The sequence below is a fragment of the Peromyscus leucopus genome, chromosome 2 (assembly GCF_004664715.2).
Source record: "Peromyscus leucopus breed LL Stock chromosome 2, UCI_PerLeu_2.1, whole genome shotgun sequence".
In the NCBI taxonomy this organism is placed as follows: Eukaryota; Metazoa; Chordata; class Mammalia; order Rodentia; family Cricetidae; genus Peromyscus; species Peromyscus leucopus.
Window position 1 is genome coordinate 111936460 of NC_051064.1, and position 21798 is coordinate 111958257.

General features: G+C 41.1%; 1 protein-coding gene across 3 annotated transcripts; it reads right to left on the bottom strand.

Moving 5' to 3' along the window:
- Positions 1-778: 778 nt before the first annotated feature.
- Positions 779-21010, bottom strand: Btf3l4 (basic transcription factor 3 like 4). Of its 3 annotated transcripts, none has more exons than XM_028888734.2 (6): positions 20895-21010; positions 17826-17892; positions 13894-14007; positions 4219-4420; positions 3371-3430; positions 779-1210 (listed from the first exon to the last, which is right to left on the bottom strand). In XM_028888734.2, the coding sequence occupies exons 2-6, from the start codon at positions 17877-17879 to the stop codon at positions 1164-1166; spliced, it is 477 nt and encodes a 158-aa protein (XP_028744567.1). In that variant the 5' UTR covers positions 17880-17892; positions 20895-21010; the 3' UTR covers positions 779-1163. The 3 variants fall into 3 exon arrangements, with proteins under 3 accessions (XP_028744567.1, XP_028744575.1, XP_028744582.1); XM_028888742.2 differs by lacking the exon at positions 20895-21010 and adding an exon at positions 18985-20488; XM_028888749.2 differs by lacking the exon at positions 17826-17892 and having other exon boundaries at positions 20895-21009.
- Between the last annotated feature and the right edge of the window lie 788 nt (positions 21011-21798).

Sequence of the window (21798 nt, forward strand, 5' to 3'; positions counted from 1 at the left end):
TGTCCCCGCAAAGCATTATTCTAAACATGCAGGAGGGTGTTATGAGCAGCTACAATCAATCAGATTTACCCAGAGGTAAGCTCAAGGCCAGGAATAGGAGAGTGGCTGAAGAAATTCTGGAGCCAGTACCATTTCAGAGAATGCCCATCTGTGCTAGAAGATAAATCTACAGCCTCTGTTCTTCTCATTCAAAAGGACAGTCCCAGTTTCAGCCTTGCTGAAAAGAGGCACTCTCGACCTGCTACTGACAACAGCTGGGAACAGGGTAAGCCTGGCATAACATTATCTAGCAAGCACATGCTAGCTGCTCAGTTTGAAATCTACCAAACTGTAAATGTGAAGGGAAAGAAAACGTTGAAGACGGAGCAGTTCCTCAAGGTGAGGAACAAAAAGAGGGATTAGGCACTCTCTCAACTCTATATGGAGAACTTCTGTCTCAAGCTAGGCAGGAGATAAGAGTATTATCAAAGGCTGACCAGTCCATTTGATGACTAAAATAGGTGGTGGGGGCAACAGGAAGAAAGCTAATAAAAGGAGTATTTCTAGGTTTGATTAGGAAGCAAGTCTAAGGCAGCCACACCAAAAGTACTCGACTTGTGACTCTGGCAGCAATCTGGTGGCAAAATATTTCAAGATATTTTCAATCCAGAGAAGTGTATAAAAAATACTGTTAACTGAGCAAGTTAAAACCAAACTTCCAATAGTAGGAATCTCTTCAGATCTGAATCAAAGACACTCACTTTTCATCAATTTTGTGCAGTATTAGGAAAAAAAAAAGTAACAAATGTAAAGATTTGTTTTATTTCTACTAGGGGAAGGAAGAGGATAGATATAACTGTTATCCAATTTGCTGTCCGCTGTGTACACACATACCCACACACATACATATACATACACACCAAAAGTTCCCCCCCAAAAAAACCAAAAAACCACCCTCAAACTATACCAATACTTCATATTTTGACCAAAAGAATAGATCCTGGGAAGAAGTGCAAAATGCAAAATCAAATGACCGAGAAATGCTGAACAAACAGCATTATTAATATACAAAATATTTATATTACTGAACTAGTAACAGGTGATGTTCTCCGTGTCTGTAAAACTTTGGAACAACAGAGCTGATTGTTAAATCTAGTCCATGCCAGCTTCCAGAACCCAGAGGATTAGTTAGCTTCATTTTTTGATGCTTCGTCAAAATTTTCTACAAGATCTGATAAAAAGAAGAAAGGAAAAAATAAATAAAATGCAAATGATTCAAAATAGTTGCAACTAGAATTAAGCAAAAACCAGAAAAGGCAGAAATGAACTAATGGCATTTTAGTAATAATGACTTTTAAAAACAGTAATCTTGAGGAAATGGCCTTCAAAAATGTATGTAAAGCTCCTAGGGGCTAGAGAGATGGCTCAGTGGTTAAAAGCACTGGGTGTTCTTTCAGAGGTCCTGAGTTCAATTCCCAGCAACCACATGGTGGCTCATAACCATGTATAATGAGATCTGGCACCCTCTTCTGGTCTATAGGTGTACATGCAGACAGAATGCTGTATACACAATAAATAAATAAATCTTTGCTGGGCGGTGGTGTCTTTAATCCCAGCACTCGGGGAGGCAGAGGCAGGCAGATCTCTGTGAGTTCGAGGCCAGCCTGGTCTACAGAGTGAGATCCAGGACAGGCACCAAAACTCCACAGAGAAACCCTGTCTCAAAAAAACAAAAACCGGGGGCTGGAGAGATGGCTCAGTGGTTAAGAGCACTGGCTGCTCTTCCAGAGGTCCTGAGTTCAATTCCCAGCAACCACATAGTGGCTCACAACCACTTGTAATAAGATCTGGACTTCAGGGACACATGCAGGTAGAATACTGTATACATAATAAATAAATAAATAAATCTTTGGGGGAAAACAAAACAAAACAAAACAAAAACAAAAAACTCCTAAGGTGAATATTTTTTATGTCAGTTTAATGCCAACAATTTTTAAAAATTATTTTATTGTTTTATGGTATGGGTGTTTGCCTGAATGTATGTTTGTGTACCATATGCATGCAGTACCCAAGAAGGCCAAAAGAGGGTGTTGGACCCCCTGGAAGTGGGGTAAGGCTGTGATTCACCATGTGAGTGCTGGAAATTGAACCCAGGGCCTCAGGAAGAGAGGCCAGTGCTCTTAATTGCTGAGCTATTTCTCCAGCCCTCCAACAAAAAATTTCAAGAATAACAATGTATACTGGTAATAAGAGTGATTTCAATTTAATACATGCAGGCAATAGAGCTTTGTGGAATATTTTCTGATGCTAAGTTCTGAATGAGGGAACTTCTGTGTTCTTATTATATCCTATTGTAGGGGTATCAGTCTGGACTCTGGTCTTCGTGATCTCTGTCTAAAGGATTTAGACAGAATACAAATAAACAGCATAAAAGATAGGTAAATGCATTTATAATAGAGTACACACTCAAAGGGTTAAGTGTGGACAAAGCTTAAGAGACCATTGACCCAGACTACATCTTAGGCAGGTGGTATATTATTTCTGAAGTCTCCAGAACAAACAGCTTTTTTTGGGGGGGGATGGGGTGGTATTAGTGTTTTTTTGTTTTTCAAGACAGGGTTTGTCTCTGTAACAGCTCTGGCTGTCCTAGAATTCACTATGTAGACCAGGTTGGTCTCAAACTCGTAAGAGAGCCACCTGCCTCTGCTTCCCGAGCGCTGGGATTTAAAGGCGTGTGCCACCACTGACCAGCTACAAACAGCTTTTCTTGAGGGACTTTGTTCTGTTCAGGTAAGTGACAGACCTGTTTGGTTTGACACTGATGGAAGGCAACAGTGTGTCTTTGTCCTTCATCAGATAGCCTTCTACTACACAATCATCTTCCACCAGGTTTAGCATTCTGGAACCAGGCTTAGTATTATATAATGGCAGTTCGGGATAACATGTCTCCTCCCATGGCCAGAGATGGGGCTTAGGGGACATTTTTCTGACCTGAAGTTCCAGTTCTTGGTTTTACAGGCTGCTGATTTGAGGGAAGGGTTGATCTCCAGTGTCTTCCAAGCCAACTACTATCTAACTAGAAACCTAACACTATCCATATCACTATAAATCAAATGAAATTCAGTCACAAAATTCTCTGTCATCTATGCAATAAGTGAAAAGAGATAAATAATTTTTTTTAGTTTAAAAAAAATGACACGATTAATTTATGTGTGTGTATATGTGTGTGTGCATGCGTAGTCAGAGGACAACTTGTACAAGTTAGTCCTCTCCTTCCACCATGTGGGTCCCAGGGATGAAATTCAAGTTGTCAGGCTTGACATCAATCATCTTTACTAGAATAGTCTTACTGGTCTGGGGCAAAATTTAACACTAACAAAATGTCTTTTACCTGGAACATCATCATCCTCTTCATCAATGTCTTCTGGTTTTGGTGCTTTACTATCCAATACTACAAAAAGTTTATGTGAATATTAGTCACTGAGAACAAAGAGCTTCACAGAACACCTCTAATACTTATCTTCTCTCTGTTTAAATATCCTATGGCTATTAAATACAGTCAATCTAAAATTCATTTTTTTTTTTTTGCTTAAGTGACACAAAAAACTGGTATTTTAAATCAAATACATATTAACCACACAGTAATTGCACTGCATAGTAAAGGTAAAAGTTACATGCTATGTATGCAGTATGAGCACGTGACCACTAAACAGGAGGCTTTCTGATGGTTAGAGACAATAAGATTTGCATGAAATTAAGACCAACTCGGAAATTCAGAATTTATGATTACCATACTTAAAATGGTCATCATAGTACCAATGGACAATACTGTATCTAAGTAGTCTATAATACACATTTCAGTAATTAAAAAAGCAAACTGAGTTTTATGAAGCACACAAGTGGCAACATAGAAAGTGTAAGAATTATCTACTGAGGCAAATCCTCTCAGTTTAAGTAAGACACTTTTTGTTTTTGAGACAGGGTCTCTGGCACAGGCTGGCCTCAGTTTCCCTAAATTGCTGAGGACAGCCCTAAACGTCTGGTCCTTCTCCGGGAATTACAAGCATGTGCCATCACACGCAGCTTATTTACTGCTAGGGATCAAACCAAAACCTTAAGCACAGTAGGCTAGGACCCTGTCAGCTGAGCTCCACCCTCAGTTTCTGATGGGATGGTTTTAAAGTCAGTAGGTTTTTTAAAGCAGGGAAGAAGGGGAAAATACTGAACTGAGATGCATACCTTGTCGTGGGAACTGTTCAGCTAACTTTCTAAGGCTTGTTAAGCTGTCAGCACCAAGCTGACTTAATATTCCAGGAAGCATTTCTGTGATTGGTTTGGCTTCTGCATGACCAGTAATTGCAAAGGTGTTAGCGGAGAGGGAAGCTTGGACTTTGGGGTTGTTGAAATGAATAACTGTTCCATCATCTTTAATCATGTTCACCTGTATGGGCACAGAAAACAATGCATTTCACATGCAAGATTCAACTAAAAATACCTCTTAAAGAAGCAGTTTTATCATTATGGCATTTGACACAGTAGCAATCTTATAGTAGTAATTAGCTCAGCCGTGAACGTGGCAGAGAAAGATCCTTGCAATGGAGTACAATGGCACTGGATAGCAGAGATTAATAGAATTGTTAAGAAATAGTCACCCGGGCCGGGCGGTGGTGGTACACGCCTTTAATCCAGCACTCGGGAGGCAGAGGCAGGCTGATCTCTGTTAAAGTGAGTTCCAGGAAAGGCACAAAGCTACACAGAGAAACACTGTCTCGAAAAACCAAAAAAAAAAAAAAAAAAAAAAAAAAAAAAGGAAATAGTCACCCCCCAGGCCTCAAGGTGGGGGCACTTCATGTCCACTTTTTTTGGGGTTTGGTTTTTTGAGACATGATTTCTTTGTGTAGCCCTGGCTGTCCTATAACTCAAGAGATTTGCCTGCCTCTGCCACCCAAGTGCTGTGATTAAAGGCGTGCGGCGGCGCCGCCACCACCACCACCTAGCTTTTTTATTATTTTTAGCTATTATTTGTATTATTGTATAAGGGCGTGTGGAGGTCAGAGGCAATACTGTAGAGTCACTTCTTTCTCTATCCTACCTCTGTGTGCTTTCTTAAGATATAACTCAGGTCATCAGGCTTCTGAAGAGCATCTTGACTACTCCTAATTATTTGTTTTTAAATCAGACACAAAGGTTTTGTGATGTTTTCCTCAAGTAGCTAGGGCTACAACAGGTGTGTTGCTAGTTTGTTTTGCATTCTCTGGGGTACTCTGGGGTATTCCAGGTGCTAAGCTAAGTCCATCCCCAGCTCTTTACTTTTTATTTTGTGAGATTCTTAGGAAGTTTCCAGGCTGACCTTGAATTTGTGATCCTCCTGCCTCAGCCTTCTAATTCTAAGTATCTGGGACTACAGATCTGCACTGACAGGCCTGACAATTTTCTCTAATTTCTTAAGCATACCTTCTCAATACCTTCATGAATTTCCGTAACCCAAGCTCTCCCACCCACTCACTCACTCACTCACCCTCCAGGACAGGCTTTGTTAATAAGCAGGAGGCCTTTAACACCATCCTGCCATTATTTCTTTAGCTTTTACCAATCTGATCTATTTCAGATTAATTTATTTCACTGTCTTGGGATTTACAGAAACGTAACAGTGAGTTCATGCTATTTAAGTTATTTCTCTCTCATGTATTTCCTTTCTGCATTTTTTTGTTGTTGTTTTGGTTTGGTATGATCTCATTCCACCATGTGGTTAATTCCACTATAAATGTCACCTTGGTAATAAGTGTTTATTATATGAAGGTCAGGAGAGTTACACTTAACTACTTCAGAGGCACCAAAGCGTGCTTGTCTTCATACAGGCGCCAAGTGCCCTCAGTGTCAGTGGGAAGTGGGTTTCCCTTCTTCAGAGGGACTGCCACCACCGACAGCAGACGGAGACGGAGAAGGGAGAAAAGGGCTTCTCAAGTTTTTCCCAGACAGGGTTTCTCTGTATAGCCTTGGCTGTCCTGGAACTAACTAGCTCTGTAGACCAGGCTGATCTCGAACTCACAGAGATCCACGTGCCTCTGCCTCCTGAGTGCTGGGATTAAAGACGTGCGCTACCATGCCTGGCTCAGACAATACTTTAAACAGAGTACATACAGATATATCCTTGGAAATTACAAAATTACCCTACAAATCATTTCTAATTTTTTTTTTTTTTTTCAGAGACAGGGACTGGTCTACAGAGTGAATTCCAGGATAGGCTCCAAAGCTACAGAGAAAAACCGTGTGTGTGTGTGTGTGTGTGTGTGTGTGTGTGTGTGTGTGTGTGTGTGTGTGTGTCTGTGTGTGTGACAAAAATCACACTATTTAGCTGTGTGGTGGCACACGCCTTTTATCCCAGCACTCGAGAGCCAGAGACAGGAGGATCTCTGTGAGTTCAAGGCTAGTCTTGGCCTACAAAGCTACAGAGTTCCAGGACAGCCAGGGCTACACAGATACCCTATCTCTAAAAACAAACAAAACAAAAATCACTATTTAATTTTATATCGTCCTTTTCTCAGCACTGCAAGGGACTGTATTTAAGGATCTTTTTATGTTGTTTTGTTTGTTTTTAGACAGTTTCACTATTTAGCCCCGCCTGGCCTTGACTTACAGAATTCTACCAGCCTCTGCCTCCCAAGTGATGAGATTAAAATCATGTATTACCACGCCCAGTTTATTTTAGTTTGGTCTTTTTTTTTTTTTTTTTTTTTAGTATATCATATGCATGCAGCAAGCATTCGATACTGCTGCTTTAAACAAATGGCATCTTAACTCAATTTACAGCAACTTTAGAAGATAAATTATATTTATTCTGAAGAAGACTGCAGCTTTGGTAGAAAAGTTAAATGTGAAAGTGGCTAAAAGCCTGGGAGACCTGGGAGGCCTGGGAGGTAACAGTGGATGTGAAGGGAGCTGCCCTGAGTCTACTCTAGAGTCTATGGTTTACTAAGAGACAAGAATAAAGGAAGAATGGTACAGTAGTCTTTCTCAAATCACATGGTTCAATAAAGGATTTCTACAAACACTTATGGACAGGAAAAATGGAAGTATTGGAATCTGAGACATTCTTGACTTGCAGACATTAAAGTCATAATTGATTTGAAATTCTTATTGTCTTTATACAGAGGACAGTGCTCTTGGTTAAATACTATACTCCAGGACAAACAGCTGGTTAAGTATGAACTAAGTACTTGAAATGAACTAGAGTTTCTCAACTTACTATTTGGTTTCCTTCCTACTAAGTCATTCTCATGCTTAATACATCTGTTTATAAAACTCCAATTCTATGCAAGCTTGTCAAATATTTGTCTCAGAATATAGGTCAAATGGAAAAGAAAAGCATTACAGATATGTGGAGAATATATATACACACATACATATACACACTGGATACATAGAGACTAACAGGATCAAAAACAACTCATTTATGGATTTTCTTTCTGTTCGGGCTTCTCTTCCAGAGGCGGGAGGTTGAGTCATACTGTACACCCTAATACACGTCTTTTCAGTGTAAAATGCTGTTTGCTTCACTTGAGTGTGACAAGTAAGATGAACGCCATATCAGACTGCGGGTAAATTTATTCGTGATGTTTTAAATGGGGTGGTGTGAAGGATACAGCTGCATGAACAGGAAGGTGCAGAAGGGTGGAAAGTTAATCTTAGAGTATAGAGAATGCAATGCTAGGAATTAAAAAGGCCAGAGCACTTCATTTCTGTTGCATTCTCCCTCCATCTCACTAAGCAAATGGTAGTCACGTGAGGATCCTGGGCACAAGCTGTGAGAAGCAGCCAAGGGATGAATTACAGGGATAAGCAAGCTCAGCTCTCCAGCTTTTTTAGGCAGGAGAATTCACAAAGCAAGCTGTACACATTTCATATGTGTGTAAGTCATGAAATGTATATACAGACAAAGGGCCATCTTGCTGGCCTCAAACTTGTAATTAATGAATTTTCCTTATTCTAAGACATATCTAGACTCTCCCATCACAGTGTTTCTGAAAATCATTATATAACTTGTTTTGTTCAAATCAAGGTGTCACTATGTAGCCTTGGCTAGCCTGGAACTTACTATGTATACCAGGCTGGCCTCAAACTCACAAAGACCCACCTACCTCTGCCTCGTGCATGCCCAGATTGAAGGCAAGGGCCATTACATGTTTTCATGCATGCATGTAATGCCATAGAGCTTCTTCCCCCCCCTCACAAGAAGTTGTAATTAACCCAAAAGTACATGAATAAGTCATGATATATATAGTATGCTACATGATCCTAAACAAAAATATTTTAAATCTGCATAAGTTATGTAAGTAAATGTTTTGCTACTGAAAAAATCAACTTAGAAAGAGAAAAAAAGTAAAACTTTTTCATCTTACTGATTTAAATAATTGAAAACTTTAGAGTTGCTACTTTGTAACATTAATCACTTCTTGTATATTTTCCTATATATATAGTCTTTGAAGACTGGAAGATAATATGCTGGAAATGGATAGGAAGTGGTAAGAGCATGCATGTGCCTATTATATATTATAACAGGCATATATATATATATATATATATATATATATATATATATATATATATAATTCTCTGTGTAGTTCTAGGGGCTGTGACTCCTCAAAAAATTAGGACTAAGTGGAAGTGGTGGTGTATGGTTTTAATCTCAATTTAACACTCGGGAAGCTAGGCAGGAAGATTGTGAATTTGAGGACAACCTGGTCTACACAGCAAGACCTTGTATTTAAAAAAAGAGTGACAGAATCAACAAAAGGAATTAACAACACCGTTTAATAGGTGTTATAATAAAAAGTATGTAAGAGCTGAGAGTTACTCAGTGAGAGAATACTTAACTGGCATACACAAAGTACTGAGTTTGATTCCTAGCAATATATATGCATGCACGCGCAGGTGCGCACACACTTACTCACACAGGGGAGGGGGAAGGAGGGAGGCAGAAAGAGAGAGAATATCTAACTTTTCTTTCTATAAATGTTTGATTGCTACCAGAAAGGCTTCTTTGAAGCAATCACTTCTACATAAAGATTTGAAAGAATAAGAAATGGCAGCCGGGCAGTGGTGGCGCACGCCTTTAATCCCAGCACTCGGGAGGCAGAGGCAGGTGGATCTCTGTGAGTTCGAGGCCAGCCTGGGCTACCAGGTGAGCCCCAGGAAAGGCGCAAAGCTACACAGAGAAACCCTGTCTCGGAAAAAAAAAAAAAAAAAAAAAAAAAAAAAAAAGAAATGGCAATATCCTTGGAAATATTAATAGGGATTTATTTTATCCATAATGTCACTAATACTGAATTATGCATGGTAGGTGCTGTATAACCCAGGCCGTAAGATAGGTTTATTTTGGGGGGAGGGCGAGTAACATGGAAGGGACAAAAGGACAGGAAAAGGCTGAAAATAAGAAAGTACAACTGAAAAGACCACAGGGGAGCTAACTTAGCACAGTATCAACTTTGGTTTTTAACACTTCTTAGTTCAAATCTAGAATTCCAGTCCAGATCACCAGGTCTGTGACACCACAGGCTGGTGAAACTCTGCAAGCATTACCCTTTCATTTGTAACTAATAACTCATCGGATGCTATGAACCTGAAATGGAGTAATACATATTTATATGGCTAGCTGTCTAATAGCTTCCCACAAGACCGTAAGTTAGAAATGACAGAGGCTATGGAAAATACTTTCTGCATCACCTTTGACAAAATGGTTAGTATATGATAGATATGCAGTAAGTGTTGACTATCATTAAACCCTTTAGTGTGACAATCTCAGTTACAACAGACCTATGACCTCAGCATAGTTTGACAGTCTTTTGAAGCGATACACAGTTACTAGCTAGGGCTGAAGATACAGCTCAGTAATAGAGTGCTTGCCTAGCCCTGGGTTGAATTTCCAATACCTCGAAAAAAATTACTGTGTTATTTCACTATGAAGCAATTATTTTAAAAAACTATAATTTGAAGGGCCACAGGAGCTGGAAAAGATATTTAGGTAAGTAAGACTACTTGCTATGCAAGCAAATCCCCAAAACCCATATAAAAAGCTGGGAGTGACTCCCCCGTGGCTGTAACACTAACACTTGGAGAAAAGAGGGAGACAGGAGGATTGCTAGGGCTTGCTGGCTGCCAGGCTAGCTCCAGGTTCATTAAGATATGCTGTCTCAAAGGAGGATGGCTTCCATGAAGCATGCCATACTGTCGGTTCTGTGTGTCAACTTGACACAAGCTGGAGTTTCATCATAGCAATAGAAACCCTAACTGAGACACATGCATACAAGCATGAACCTCCACATATATGTACACACACTATACACACAGCACTCTCAAGGTGAGGCAAGTCAAATAGCCATAAAACTTTCTAAATTTGAACAAAGACAAGCATTTATAAATACATATCCTTGGAAATACTACATAGATAAAGTCAACACCACAAAACAGAGTGTGGTGGTCTACACTTACAATCCCAGCTCTCAGAAGGCTGAGGTAGGATTATTGAAAGCTTAAGGCTAGCCTGGGCTACATAATGAGCCCCTGTCTCAAAAAACAAAACACAAATTAATCTATACTACAAAGGAAATATACTTTTTAATCTCTCTAAATAAATGTTCCTCAACCAAGGGTGACTTTTCTTTCTTCCAAAGGACCATCTGACAATATTTAGAAAGAATTTTTTCTTATTGTGGCACTGGCTGTTTTTGAGACAGGGTCTTTCTATATTATATAGTCAAAGCTGGCCTGAACTTGTACTGGGCTGTGCTGTGGAATAATCCTTCTGTACACTGTGAAAACACTCTCATTGTTAATAAAAAGCTGATTGGCCGATAGCCAGGCAGGATTTTCAGGGCAGAGAGAATGCTGGGAAGAAGGGCTGAGTCTGAGGAGTCGCCAGCCACAGAGGGAACAGGATGTGTACAAAATGAGGTAACAAGCCGTGTGAGCCACATCTATTCATAGATGAATAGAAATGGGTTAATTTAAGTTGTAAGAGCTGGCTGGAGATAAGCCTAAGCTATCAGCCAAGCATTTATGATTAATAATGAACCTCTGAATAGTTATTTGGGAGCAGCTGCCAAGACACAGAAAACTTCTGCCTATAGGAGTGCAAACTCCCAAGTTCTGGGGTACAGGAGTGGACCAAGACAGCCAGCTCAGAGACATTTTTGACTGTTACCACTGAGGTGGTGGTGTGGGGTGTTATAAGTGATTATGGGCAGAGGCCAGGGACACTGTTAAACATCCCAAGAAGCACAAGAGAACTGACAACAAAGAATTATCTGCTCCAAATTATCAGTAGGGATGAGATTGGATGTATAAATGGGTTGGAGAATAGAAAAGTAGTAGAGCTATAAATTGTGTAAACATTTTCAATTATGTTAGGTTTGGTATTATATAGTTTGTGTCTGCTGTAACTTACTACTAAGTTTTGGATCTTATGAATTTATTTTTGGTATTGTTAGGATTAAACCCAAGGACTCAGGCATGCTGGCAAGTACTTTACCATTGGGATATATCCTCAAAGAGAAGTCTGAAGGAACTTAGGTTTGGGGGTATCTTTGTTCTCTAATATATCCATGATTGAGAATATCTGTCTGAATTCTTTTTTCTTTTTTTCTGAGACAGGGCTTCTCTGTATAGTCCTGGTTGTCCTGGGACTTGCTCTGTAGACCAGGTGGGCTTCCAAACTCAGGGATCTGTTTGTCTCTGCCCTCCTCTACCCCACCCAGTGCTGAGATTAAAGAAGTGTGTCACCAGACTTGGTCTGCCTGAAATTTTAGGTCAGTGCAGATATATAAAAGCTTTGGGAGCCAGTGAGATGGCTAAGCAGGTAAAGGTACTTGCTGCTAAGCTTGATATGATGGTCTGAGTAAGACTCCTTGGTCCCACACATTAGATGATAGCCAACTTTCAAAAATGTTCCTTTGATCTCCACACAACACCAGCCCCCACCATGAATAAATAAATATTTAAAAAGACAATATATAAAACCTTTTAACAGCTCAGAAAAAAACCTGAAATTAGACATGCAAATCACAGCCTAATCTTTACCTAAGTAAGAATTCTGTCACCTCAAGCTGAAAAGAGAAAAAAAAAAATGCATGTCTTATATTTTCTATGATTTTATCAGTACTGATTGTGAAAGTAGATTTAAAGGTTAATTTTGCTCATTTGCATGTGTATGCATGGTGAAGCACTCTGCCATTTCATGTCTTTTCTCTGGGATTCTTCTTATATTATCAGTATTTACCCATTAAGAACCTCAGTGTACTGGGGGTGGGGGGGTGGTGGTGGTGGTGGTGGTGGTGGTGGTGGTGGTGGTGGTGGTGGTGGTGGTGGTGGTGGTGGTGCACACCTTTAATCCCAGCCCTCGGGAGGCAGAGGCAGGCGGATCTCTGTGAGTTCCAGGACAACCTGGTCTACAAAGTGAGTTCCAGGACAGGCTCCAAAGCTACACAGAGAAACCCTATCTAAAAAAACAAAAAGCAACAACAACAACAAAAACAGAAAGAAAAAAAAAGTAAGAATGGACTTCAGTGATAGCCAGGTAGAGTGGCACACGCCTTTAATTCCAGCACTTGGGAGGCAGAGAAATCTCTGAGTTCAAAACCAGCCTGGCCTTCATAGTGAGTTCCAGGCCAGCCAGGGCGACCAAGTGAGACCCTGTCTCAAAACAAAAAAAGCAAGCCGGGCAACACTTCACTTCTCTCTGCTTCCCAGCTGTATCCCAGCTCCCTCACGTTCCTGTCAGGCCTTCACCATCCGGATAAACAGCACGCCCAGACTGGGAGCCAAGATGCTCCAAGATCCCTCAAGATGCTTCTGTCAAGTAGTTTGTCACAGCAGTGAAAAAATAATTCATATACTAGACTTTTAGAAGTTACCATTTTTGAAAGATCCCTAATAAATCCAATCAGCTGAGTATAATGAGCTATCCAGTGAGAGAATACTTTAAAAAAATAAAAATAAGGGCTGGAGAGATTGCTCAGTGGTTAAGAGCACTGGCTGTTCTTCCAGAGGACCTGAGTTCAATTCCCACCAACCACATGGCAGCTCACAACTGTCTGTATTTCTAGTTCCATGGGATCCAACACCCATGCACAGATGCACCAATGCAAATATATAAATCAATCAATCAATCAATAAATAAATAAAAATAAGCCAGGTATAGCAGCACACACCCTTAACCCCAGCACTTGGGAGGCAGAAGCAGAATTTCTGAGTTCACAGTCTGGTCTAGTAGTGAGTCCCAGGACAGCCAGGACTATACAGATAAAGATAAAGATAAAAAATTCCTGTATGGAATATACCAAAATAAATAAATAATACAAGTAAAAATAAGGAAGAAAGAAAGGGAGGGAATCATCCATATAAAGCTACTGCTAGTAGAAGTTTCTGGATGAAGTAATAGAGACTTTGTAGTACAGAAAAGTGAAGTTAGGGCACAAGCAAAAGTCTCATTTGAAAAAATACTGGGTTTTACTTCTACATCATTAGAAAAAAATAACTTGTAAGGCATCGGGGCACATACTGTTAAATGCCAATAAAGAAGGCAAGATCACAAGTTAGAGCCTAGTACAGGATGCAGTGACCCACAGAAAAAAAATAAAACAAAACAGAAAAAGAAACCTTTTTTTACATTAAAGTTCAAGAGCAGTTTCATAATTGTCATACATGCAAATACCTTAAGTCTGAAAAGTCTGAAGAAAATCCCTAACTGCCTACTAAAATCGTTTTATCCCCAAGCAAATTTAACAATTATGTTTTTTCAAAGATATGTGCATGAAATACTACAGATTCTTCTAAGCTAGCATTTTAATTTGAAAAGTCAAAAGAACTGTGCATGTGCCATTTTATTTCCTATAATTTGGGCTTTCAAAGCATGCATACCTCTTCAATACCAGCTATATTGTTCACAGCCAGTTTCTTTAGAGAACTCTGAAGCTTTTTGTCATCAGCAGTAGCTGTCCTATGTACCACCTTCTTCTTTCTGCGAGCTGTACCCTGGAAAATAATCAGACAGTGGTGTCAATATGCATAGTGACTGGCAACAGAATCACATCCTCCTGGTCACAATCTAAAATCCACATTGGAAAAACTAACCAAACAGTAGTGATTAACGGGGCCATGGAGCTGTGATATTCCGCCAACACCTGAAGGGCACTTGTAGTCAGCTGCTATTTCATCATTTCAATACATTATGTTTCTAAATATTACTTGTTAATAGAACGCAATTTATAACTCTGAAGACCATCCAGTGTGCTTTATAACAACTTTCAAACATTTTATGCTTTCACAGAATTCCTGTCAGCCCCTGACAATAAAGTCTAAATATGATCCAAAATCTTAGGAACTATTATATATTGAGAATTAAATCCTTACTATGTGAGTACTCCAGAGTCAGAGAATCCAGGAATGGGGGGGGGGAACCCCAAGATTTTACTTAAGTTCTTATATTGCAATAAAAGGGAAGTGTCAGTAAGTACTTAAACCAATTAAATCACTTCAAACAGGGTAAGGGTATAAAAGAAACAAAACTAGAATGATTAAAGAGCAAAGCACAATTTTACTAGATATGAGACCCACGACCAAGCAGGAGTGATCCAAGCAGAATGAAATAAGACTGAACTTGTCTTCTAGACAGAGAGGGAGCCAGTGTGGCTGGAGCAGATTGAACAAGGAAGAAGGAAGAGGTAAATGAGTCAGACAGACACACAAGGGCCACACCATGTCGATTAGAATCTCATGGGCAGGTGCTTGACTTTATTCTGATTGCAATAGGAAACTATTACCAGAGACCTCATCTGACCTGTTTATTCCCATTTAAGGTTGCTACAGGAAGCTGGACCTGGAGGCTATGAGACCAGTCGGGGCTGGTGCAAAAGTGTGGTTAGAGATGAGAGATGGCCACAGGTCAGACTGTCACAAGAGACAAAGTGACTTCTGATGGGTTAGATGTGGGATATGATGATAAGTCTTAGAAAAGGTTTATTTCTCTATTGATAATTAGAAATACAGGGGTGGAGGTATGGCTCGGTGGTTAAGAGGAGGCTAGTTCAAATCCTAGCACTCATGTCAGGCAACTCACAACTGCCTGTAACTCCAGCTTCAGGAGATCCAATTCCCTCGCCTGGCTCCTGAAGACATCGGCAGACACAGAGACACATATACACAAATAAAATTTTAAAAAGAATAAATATTTTTTTCCATTAAAGACTATTTAAAATAATAGGTTAAATTTCTGGGCCAGTTTTTTAAAAAATGTAACCAATATCAAAGCTGAAACACTACCAAAAGCCAAGTTCTGAGGTAAGCTCTTTCTGAAATAAGGAGTGGTAGACAGATGGGATGCTTGGTGTCTTAGTGGCTCCTGCATGGGCCTCAGGAACTCAGCCGTACAGAAGGAAGGCTGTGCTTTGTTTCAGCAGTCCCGGGGGAGAACAAGCCCTGGTGCACAGGTTATGATGGCCTCCAGTTGCTAACAGAACCCTTTGCACAGATGGTCATTTATCTGCGAAGTATTCCTAACTCAGGGATAGTTTAGTTGCTTGCTCTGTGTTTTGTTTTGAGACAGGGTCTTGCTATCGAGTGAGGCAATCCTGCTTCAGCCTCCCCTGTGCTGTGACTACAGAGTGTGCCATTAGGCAGAGCTACTCTATTGAAAGGTCTTCAGGTACTTCGACTAAGCTACTATGTAAGTAGTTTATACACACATGTAATCCCAGCATTCAAAAAGAGAGACAGGAGGATTGCTTAAAAGTTTGAGGCCAGTCTAATCAACATATGAAATTCCTGGGCAACATGGACTTCATTCAGAGTGAGACTCTGTCTCAAAAAACAAAAACAAAAACTGCAACATATCTACAGACTTATCAGTCCACTATTGTTCCTTCATCTCCTAGATTTTCTAGCTGGTAAAAACCACAGACCCACATTCTAAAATCAAAGCCTGGGGAACACCCTCAATTCTTCCCTCTGCCCTTTATCTCCCCACATCCCATCTGTCATTAAATGTCAATCCAACCTCTAAATTTGTGTCCCATGTCGTACAACAATAGCTCCAGACTGTTCTCCATTTGATCGCATTTTCCACACTGCCACCAGTTCTAAAACAGCTATCATTTCCTCCTTTTTCGTTGTTGGTTTTTTTTTGTTTTGGTTTTTTTTTTTTTTTTTTTTTTTTTGGTTTTTCGAGACAAGGTTTCTCTGTGTAGCTTTGAGCCTTTCTTAGAGCTCACTTGGTAGCCCAGGCTGGCCTCGAACTCACAGAGATCCACCTGGCTCTGCCTCCCAAGTGCTGGGATTAAAGGCGTGTGCCACCACCACCCGGCCGGCCGTATTTTGTTTTTTCAAGACAGGGTTTCTCTGCATAGCCCTGGCTGTCCTGGAACTGGCTCTGTAGACCAGGCTGGCCTTGAACTCACAGAGATTTGCCTGCCTCTGCCTCCCAAGTGCTGGGATTAAAGGCATGCCGCCGCCGCTGCCGCCGCCACCACCACCCTACCTTTTTGTTGTACTTTCAAGACAGGATCTCACTATGTGGTTCTGGCTATGTAGACCAGGCTGGTCTTGAACTCACAGAGATCCATCAGGCTCTGCCTCCCAGGTGCTGGAATTAAAGGCCTGGGCTATCACACCTGGCCATTGCCTTCTTAAAAGCATTTAATAGTTGTCCACTGTGGATGGATAAAATCCTAAGCTCCTTAGAATGGTATATAAAAAGTATGATGGAGCCCAAACTACTTGGTCATCCGATCCCTACCATTTTCTATCCATTGTATACTCTAAACTAGCTGTCCCAAACTAAAGCCAGCCATTATTAAGGTCCATATTTTCTCAGCACCCTGTGGGGCTTTGCATATATGCAAATAGCAATCCCCATTTTAGCCTACCCCCCACTAACTCTTCCACCTGCTGGTCTAGTGATAAATTCTTATTTATCCTTTAAATCCCAGCATGACTCTCCTAGGTAAAATACTTTGTTCTTCATTACAATACTTGCTGTTCTTCATTGTAATTGTGAGCATGACTTTCTTCCATGTTGAGCTATGTCAATGTCAAAAGCAAGAAGTCTTGTTTATTTATTATGCCTGGTACAAATTAAGTACTCAGTTAACAGTAGATAAATTAATGCATGTACCAGCCACTACATTAAAAATACATAATTATGGGGCTGGGGATATGACTCAGTTGGTCAAGTGCTTGTGTCAAATATAAGGAACTGAGTATGGACAACCAAAATAAAAACTAGGGATGGCCAGTGTAACTCCTGGAAGGTAGAGACAGGAAGATTCTGGAGGCTCACTGGCCAGCCAGTCTAGCTGAATCAGCAAGCTTCGGGTTTAGTGAGAAACCATTATCTCAAAAAATACAGTGGGGCTGGTAGGATGGCTCAGTAGCTTAAAGTGTTTATGACCAAACCTAATAACCTTAGTTCAATCTCCAGACCCCACGTGGTAGGAGGGAACTGACTCCTGCAAGTTGTCCTCGATCTCCATGTTGTGGTACACATTTGCAGGCATGCATGTATGCATGTGCACATATGTGTATGAAGAGGCCTAACTTAACATTAGTTCAGCCATGACAGGCTGCAAACTAACAATACTAGAACTAGGCCTCATCTACAAAGGTGTCTATTTTCATTGCCATCAGAGAGAAAGTCTTCTAATTACCTGTTTTAGACCTAGACAAATTATTATCAAACAGGAATGTGGTCTGATTTTAATCACTGAAGAGATTTTGGACTCAACGACCACAAATACAAAGTAGTAGTACTATCTCACAATCATACGTGCTCCTACCAGTTGGTCTTACACACTCACCTTGCCCCCTATCCGGACCTGAGCTTGAAGTTTGGCTAACTTTTCTTGATTCATGCTGTTGGTAAATCTAGGGGGGAAAATAGATTTGTTAAATTTACTGTTTTATCAAAGTTAAAAACTTATTTATACAAACAATACCTTTTGCTTCACTGAGCATTACCGTCAAGATCTTATCAATACTGTCTATATTTGTAATAGTGATAACCTGTTCTAGCTTCATAAATCAATGTTTTTTAAAAAAGTAAATACCACATGGGAGTCAAATATACAAACAGCAAATGAATGGGATTCAAGTTGCCTATTTAAAGATCCTTTTTTAAAACATGACTCAGTTCTCTGGCATTCAGAAAAACCTAACCAATTATGAAATCTCTGTAGGCAAGCAGGCTTTTTCTTCCAAAGACTTTCAAAGCAGAGAACCAAATGTTATTAGCAAAACCTTCAAGCAGATTGTTTTCTCTGGAATCACATTCCATATTTCTTATAAAGGATACATATGACACAAAGGGAAAAAGGCTAGGTAAAGAAGAAATCGAACAATAGGCTGTCAGGCTGTCAAAATACAAGCGAGTCACGTCCTCTATTCAAGGTCAGATGTGTTAATAATGGGAAACCACCAGATTTCCAAACACTCCCTGATTCAGCAGCACCCGAGTTCATTCTAGACCTTGCACTGATAGAATACGTCACACTTAACAAGATATTATTGCATATAGGGTAAAATGTTTCACTGCACAATTTGACAAAGATGTATCTTGGCTACATTAAGTTGGTGGGGGAGAGAAAAAAAACAACAACAAGCTTTTATAGCAAATCTTGACTTTTGAAGATTCTAAGGACATTATAAAATCATGAATTCTAGTCTGGTCAGTGACACTCTTGGTAAGGAGGACAACATTCCTCAATCTAGAAATAAATAAAAGCTAATTCAACATTCTTGTTTGACTTGTTCTGTGGCTCACCAGATCATTACTGAGATGTGAAGGAGGAAGTAAGGGACTAGGTTATTATTAAACTTTCTTTTTTCTTCTAATTCTCTAACCTTGTAATTGCATCATTCAGATGAGAAGGATACAGTTTTTCATATTGGGGGGGGAGAATCAAAGATCATGTAAATTACTAACCATTCTGAACTGGCATTGAAACTTAGGAAACTGACCTGTATATATCATTGCTGTAAGGCTGAATCCATTTCCCAAATAAAAATTAGAACCTATGGCTTCTCAATTTGTTCAACATTCTATCACGATGGTCATGCAGCTACAACTCTTGTATGGGAGGAGTTGTGTGAAGAATCCAAATCGTCTTAGATGTGTGCCAATCTTAGCTGTGCCACAGACTTAAACTTGCTGATATAAACCTCAATCTTGTATTCAAATATTCACAAAAAAAAAAACTAATGTTCATTTTCCTCAAAGGATTACAGCCATGGAGGTATAGTGAAATAACAAAGCACTTAAGGAATTTCTCGCAAAAAGGAAGTCAAGAGAAAATATTAGAACTAAACACAGCACAAGCCCTTTGGGACTATTCTGCATTTTGAGTAACAATCCCAAAGAAGAGAGATGGAGGTTGGAAAGACAAGACAAAGCATCCAGACTTATTTGAAGCAGAAGCAAAACCAAAATTCTTTCTTATGTTGTAGATGAAAGAATGATTCCATTCCAGGTGGCCAGGATAACAGAATTAAGAATTCCTATTCCTAAGGAGTACCTCGGAAAAAGAAGGAAATTTTAGGGAGCCTGGGAACTTAAAGCAGCAGGGGAGGGAGAGATGTGGGCTGTGTCTCTCAGCTGTTGGGCTGTGTAGGGATTCAATTATGAAAGAGACTTAGACTCAGAGACCCCAACAATCACCTGGTTTAATCTCTACTTGGTATCTTTAATGTACCTGTCATTCCTGTTTTGTATGTGAGGACATCTCAGATACCTGTTAGTACAGCAGGGCATAAATTACAAACAAAACAGCCTTCTTTCTAGTTTAACAGAAAATGAAGGCCTAGGAAGTTCCTTTCTGTGTCCCAGAGGGAGAAGTGACTTCCCAGGGCCACATGATCACTGAGTTGAGTCTCCAAGAATCCTTTTTGCACTTTTCTCAAGGACTTCCGAAAGAGTATGAGATGAATCAATATTTATTGAATGCTCAAGTTCTAAGCACCCAGGTACTTTCACATACATCATGTTTATACAAAGATAAAAATAACTTGAACTTTCAGCCCTGACTTTTTATGTGCGGTTTCTCTAATTGTAGCAGAAGCTGTGGAATCAGAAAGCCCAAGGTTTTACCACTTAGGGCTTTGGAAAGGTATTTAACTTCTTTGAACTCATTTGTTTCTCTGCATTAAGAGAAGTATACCACCACATACTTTACTGAGTTAAAGGATGAAAGCTTAGATTATCAAGTTAATGTAAGATACCTAATAGTTGGTAACTATTGTTACCACTCTTCCAGAGGACCACTGATGGTATAATGAAAGAACGTGGGAACGGAAGTTGAAACCGCCATTCACCAACTGTGTTAACACTGTGCCCTGGCGATCCATCATCAATGTGATGAGGTTATAAGGATGGGCTGTCTCAAAACCAAGGTAGACTTGTAAACAAACCACTGCCACTAAAAAGTGAAGAGCGCCAGCAACCTAGTTCCGGCCCAAGAGGTTGGGGGCCGGGTGCTAACCTCAGTTTCCCTATCCGGAGACTGGGTCAGGAGCAAAGGAGATGGCAACAGATAACGCTGTACAAAAGCTCAAAGCGTCTGACACTGTGGTTGTGGAGAATGAGTGACGGGACGTGGAGGGTTCTACCCTCCTGGGACTGGATCTGCGAGGCCAGAGCCCGGGCCCGGCTCCTCCACAGCGGGCGGTGGTGCTGGGGACCTTCCCTCAGGTGCCGACCCCCAGCTGCGCCGCCCGTAACCGACAGGCCGGGCCGGCCGCCTCCGCCCCCACTCGCCGCGCCACGGCGGAAGTGGCAGCCCGAGCGGACGGCGGGTGTCGGAAGGGGAGGGCGGGGGGAGACCCGTGCGCAGCGGCCGGAGGCCGTGGGGTGGCGGGCCCGCCGGGGGTCTCACCTGCAGCGGGGAGGGTCCTCCAACACCAGCACGCGGCAAGAGCAAGATGGCTGCCTCGGCGGAGACAGAGAAAGACCGCGGCGGCGGCGGCGGGAGCGGCCCACGTGACGCGCGGCCCCGCCTCGCCCGCGGGAGGCGGGGGTGGGGGGGTGGGCATGGCTGCCGCGCGGCCTCGCAACTACAAAGCCCAGCCTGCCTCGCGAACCCCAATATTCTGATTGGCGGGCGGGTGCATCCTGGAGGTGGCGGTCCCCCTCGGCGTCCCATTGTGTCCGCGCTTACCTTTTGTCTTGCACCTAACCGAAGGGCGGCCTGGGATTTCGTTCGAGGGTATACTTTGTTGTTTGGGTGTCGTTCGCTGAGCATTAAGCTCTGATAGACTCTACTAATACCAGGAGGGAAAGTCGAGAAATGTTGGCTTGTTTAGGTAGTAGAAGGGAAAGACATACACTTGACCCAAGACAAACCAACAGATTTAACGGGAAAAAGCTTTAGACTTTAAGTGACTGTAGTGACTTATGTCCCGGTTCCCTCGGTCCACCTCGTCAGTTGTGCAATAAGACGCCCCAAGCATGTTTTTTTTTTTTTTTTTTTTTTGAGCTTGCGTCAGTTGATTGCATCATGCCCGAGTGAAAGACGTGCGGATGCACGGGGAAGGAAAGGTCCAGAGCTTCTCCAAAGTGCATGCCTGCAAGACACAGACGCGTGCACAGCAAAACGGGCTTACTGGATCTCTTCGGAATCCCGAGCAGAAGCCTAACAGTGAAATGCTGTAGCCTAGTCTTTTTAATGTGTACAGGGGGACGGGAAATTCCAAGCCAACGGGTGACAGGTCCTCTGTCGTGAGACGCAGAATTCACAGATATTAATTTGCATTTTGAATAAATTTAGTGCAGTGGTCCCT

Coding starts and splice junctions, on each gene's coding strand:
- Btf3l4 (XM_028888734.2), bottom strand. CDS start 17,879: ATGAATCAAGAAAAGTTAGCCAAACTTCAAGCTCAGGTCCGGATAGGG. Junction 14,008..17,825: donor AGGTCCGGATAGGGGGCAAG/GTGAGTGTGTAA, acceptor ATTATTTTCCAG/GGTACAGCTCGCAGAAAGAA. Junction 3,431..4,218: donor TGAACAGTTCCCACGACAAG/GTATGCATCTCA, acceptor AACTTTTTGTAG/TATTGGATAGTAAAGCACCA.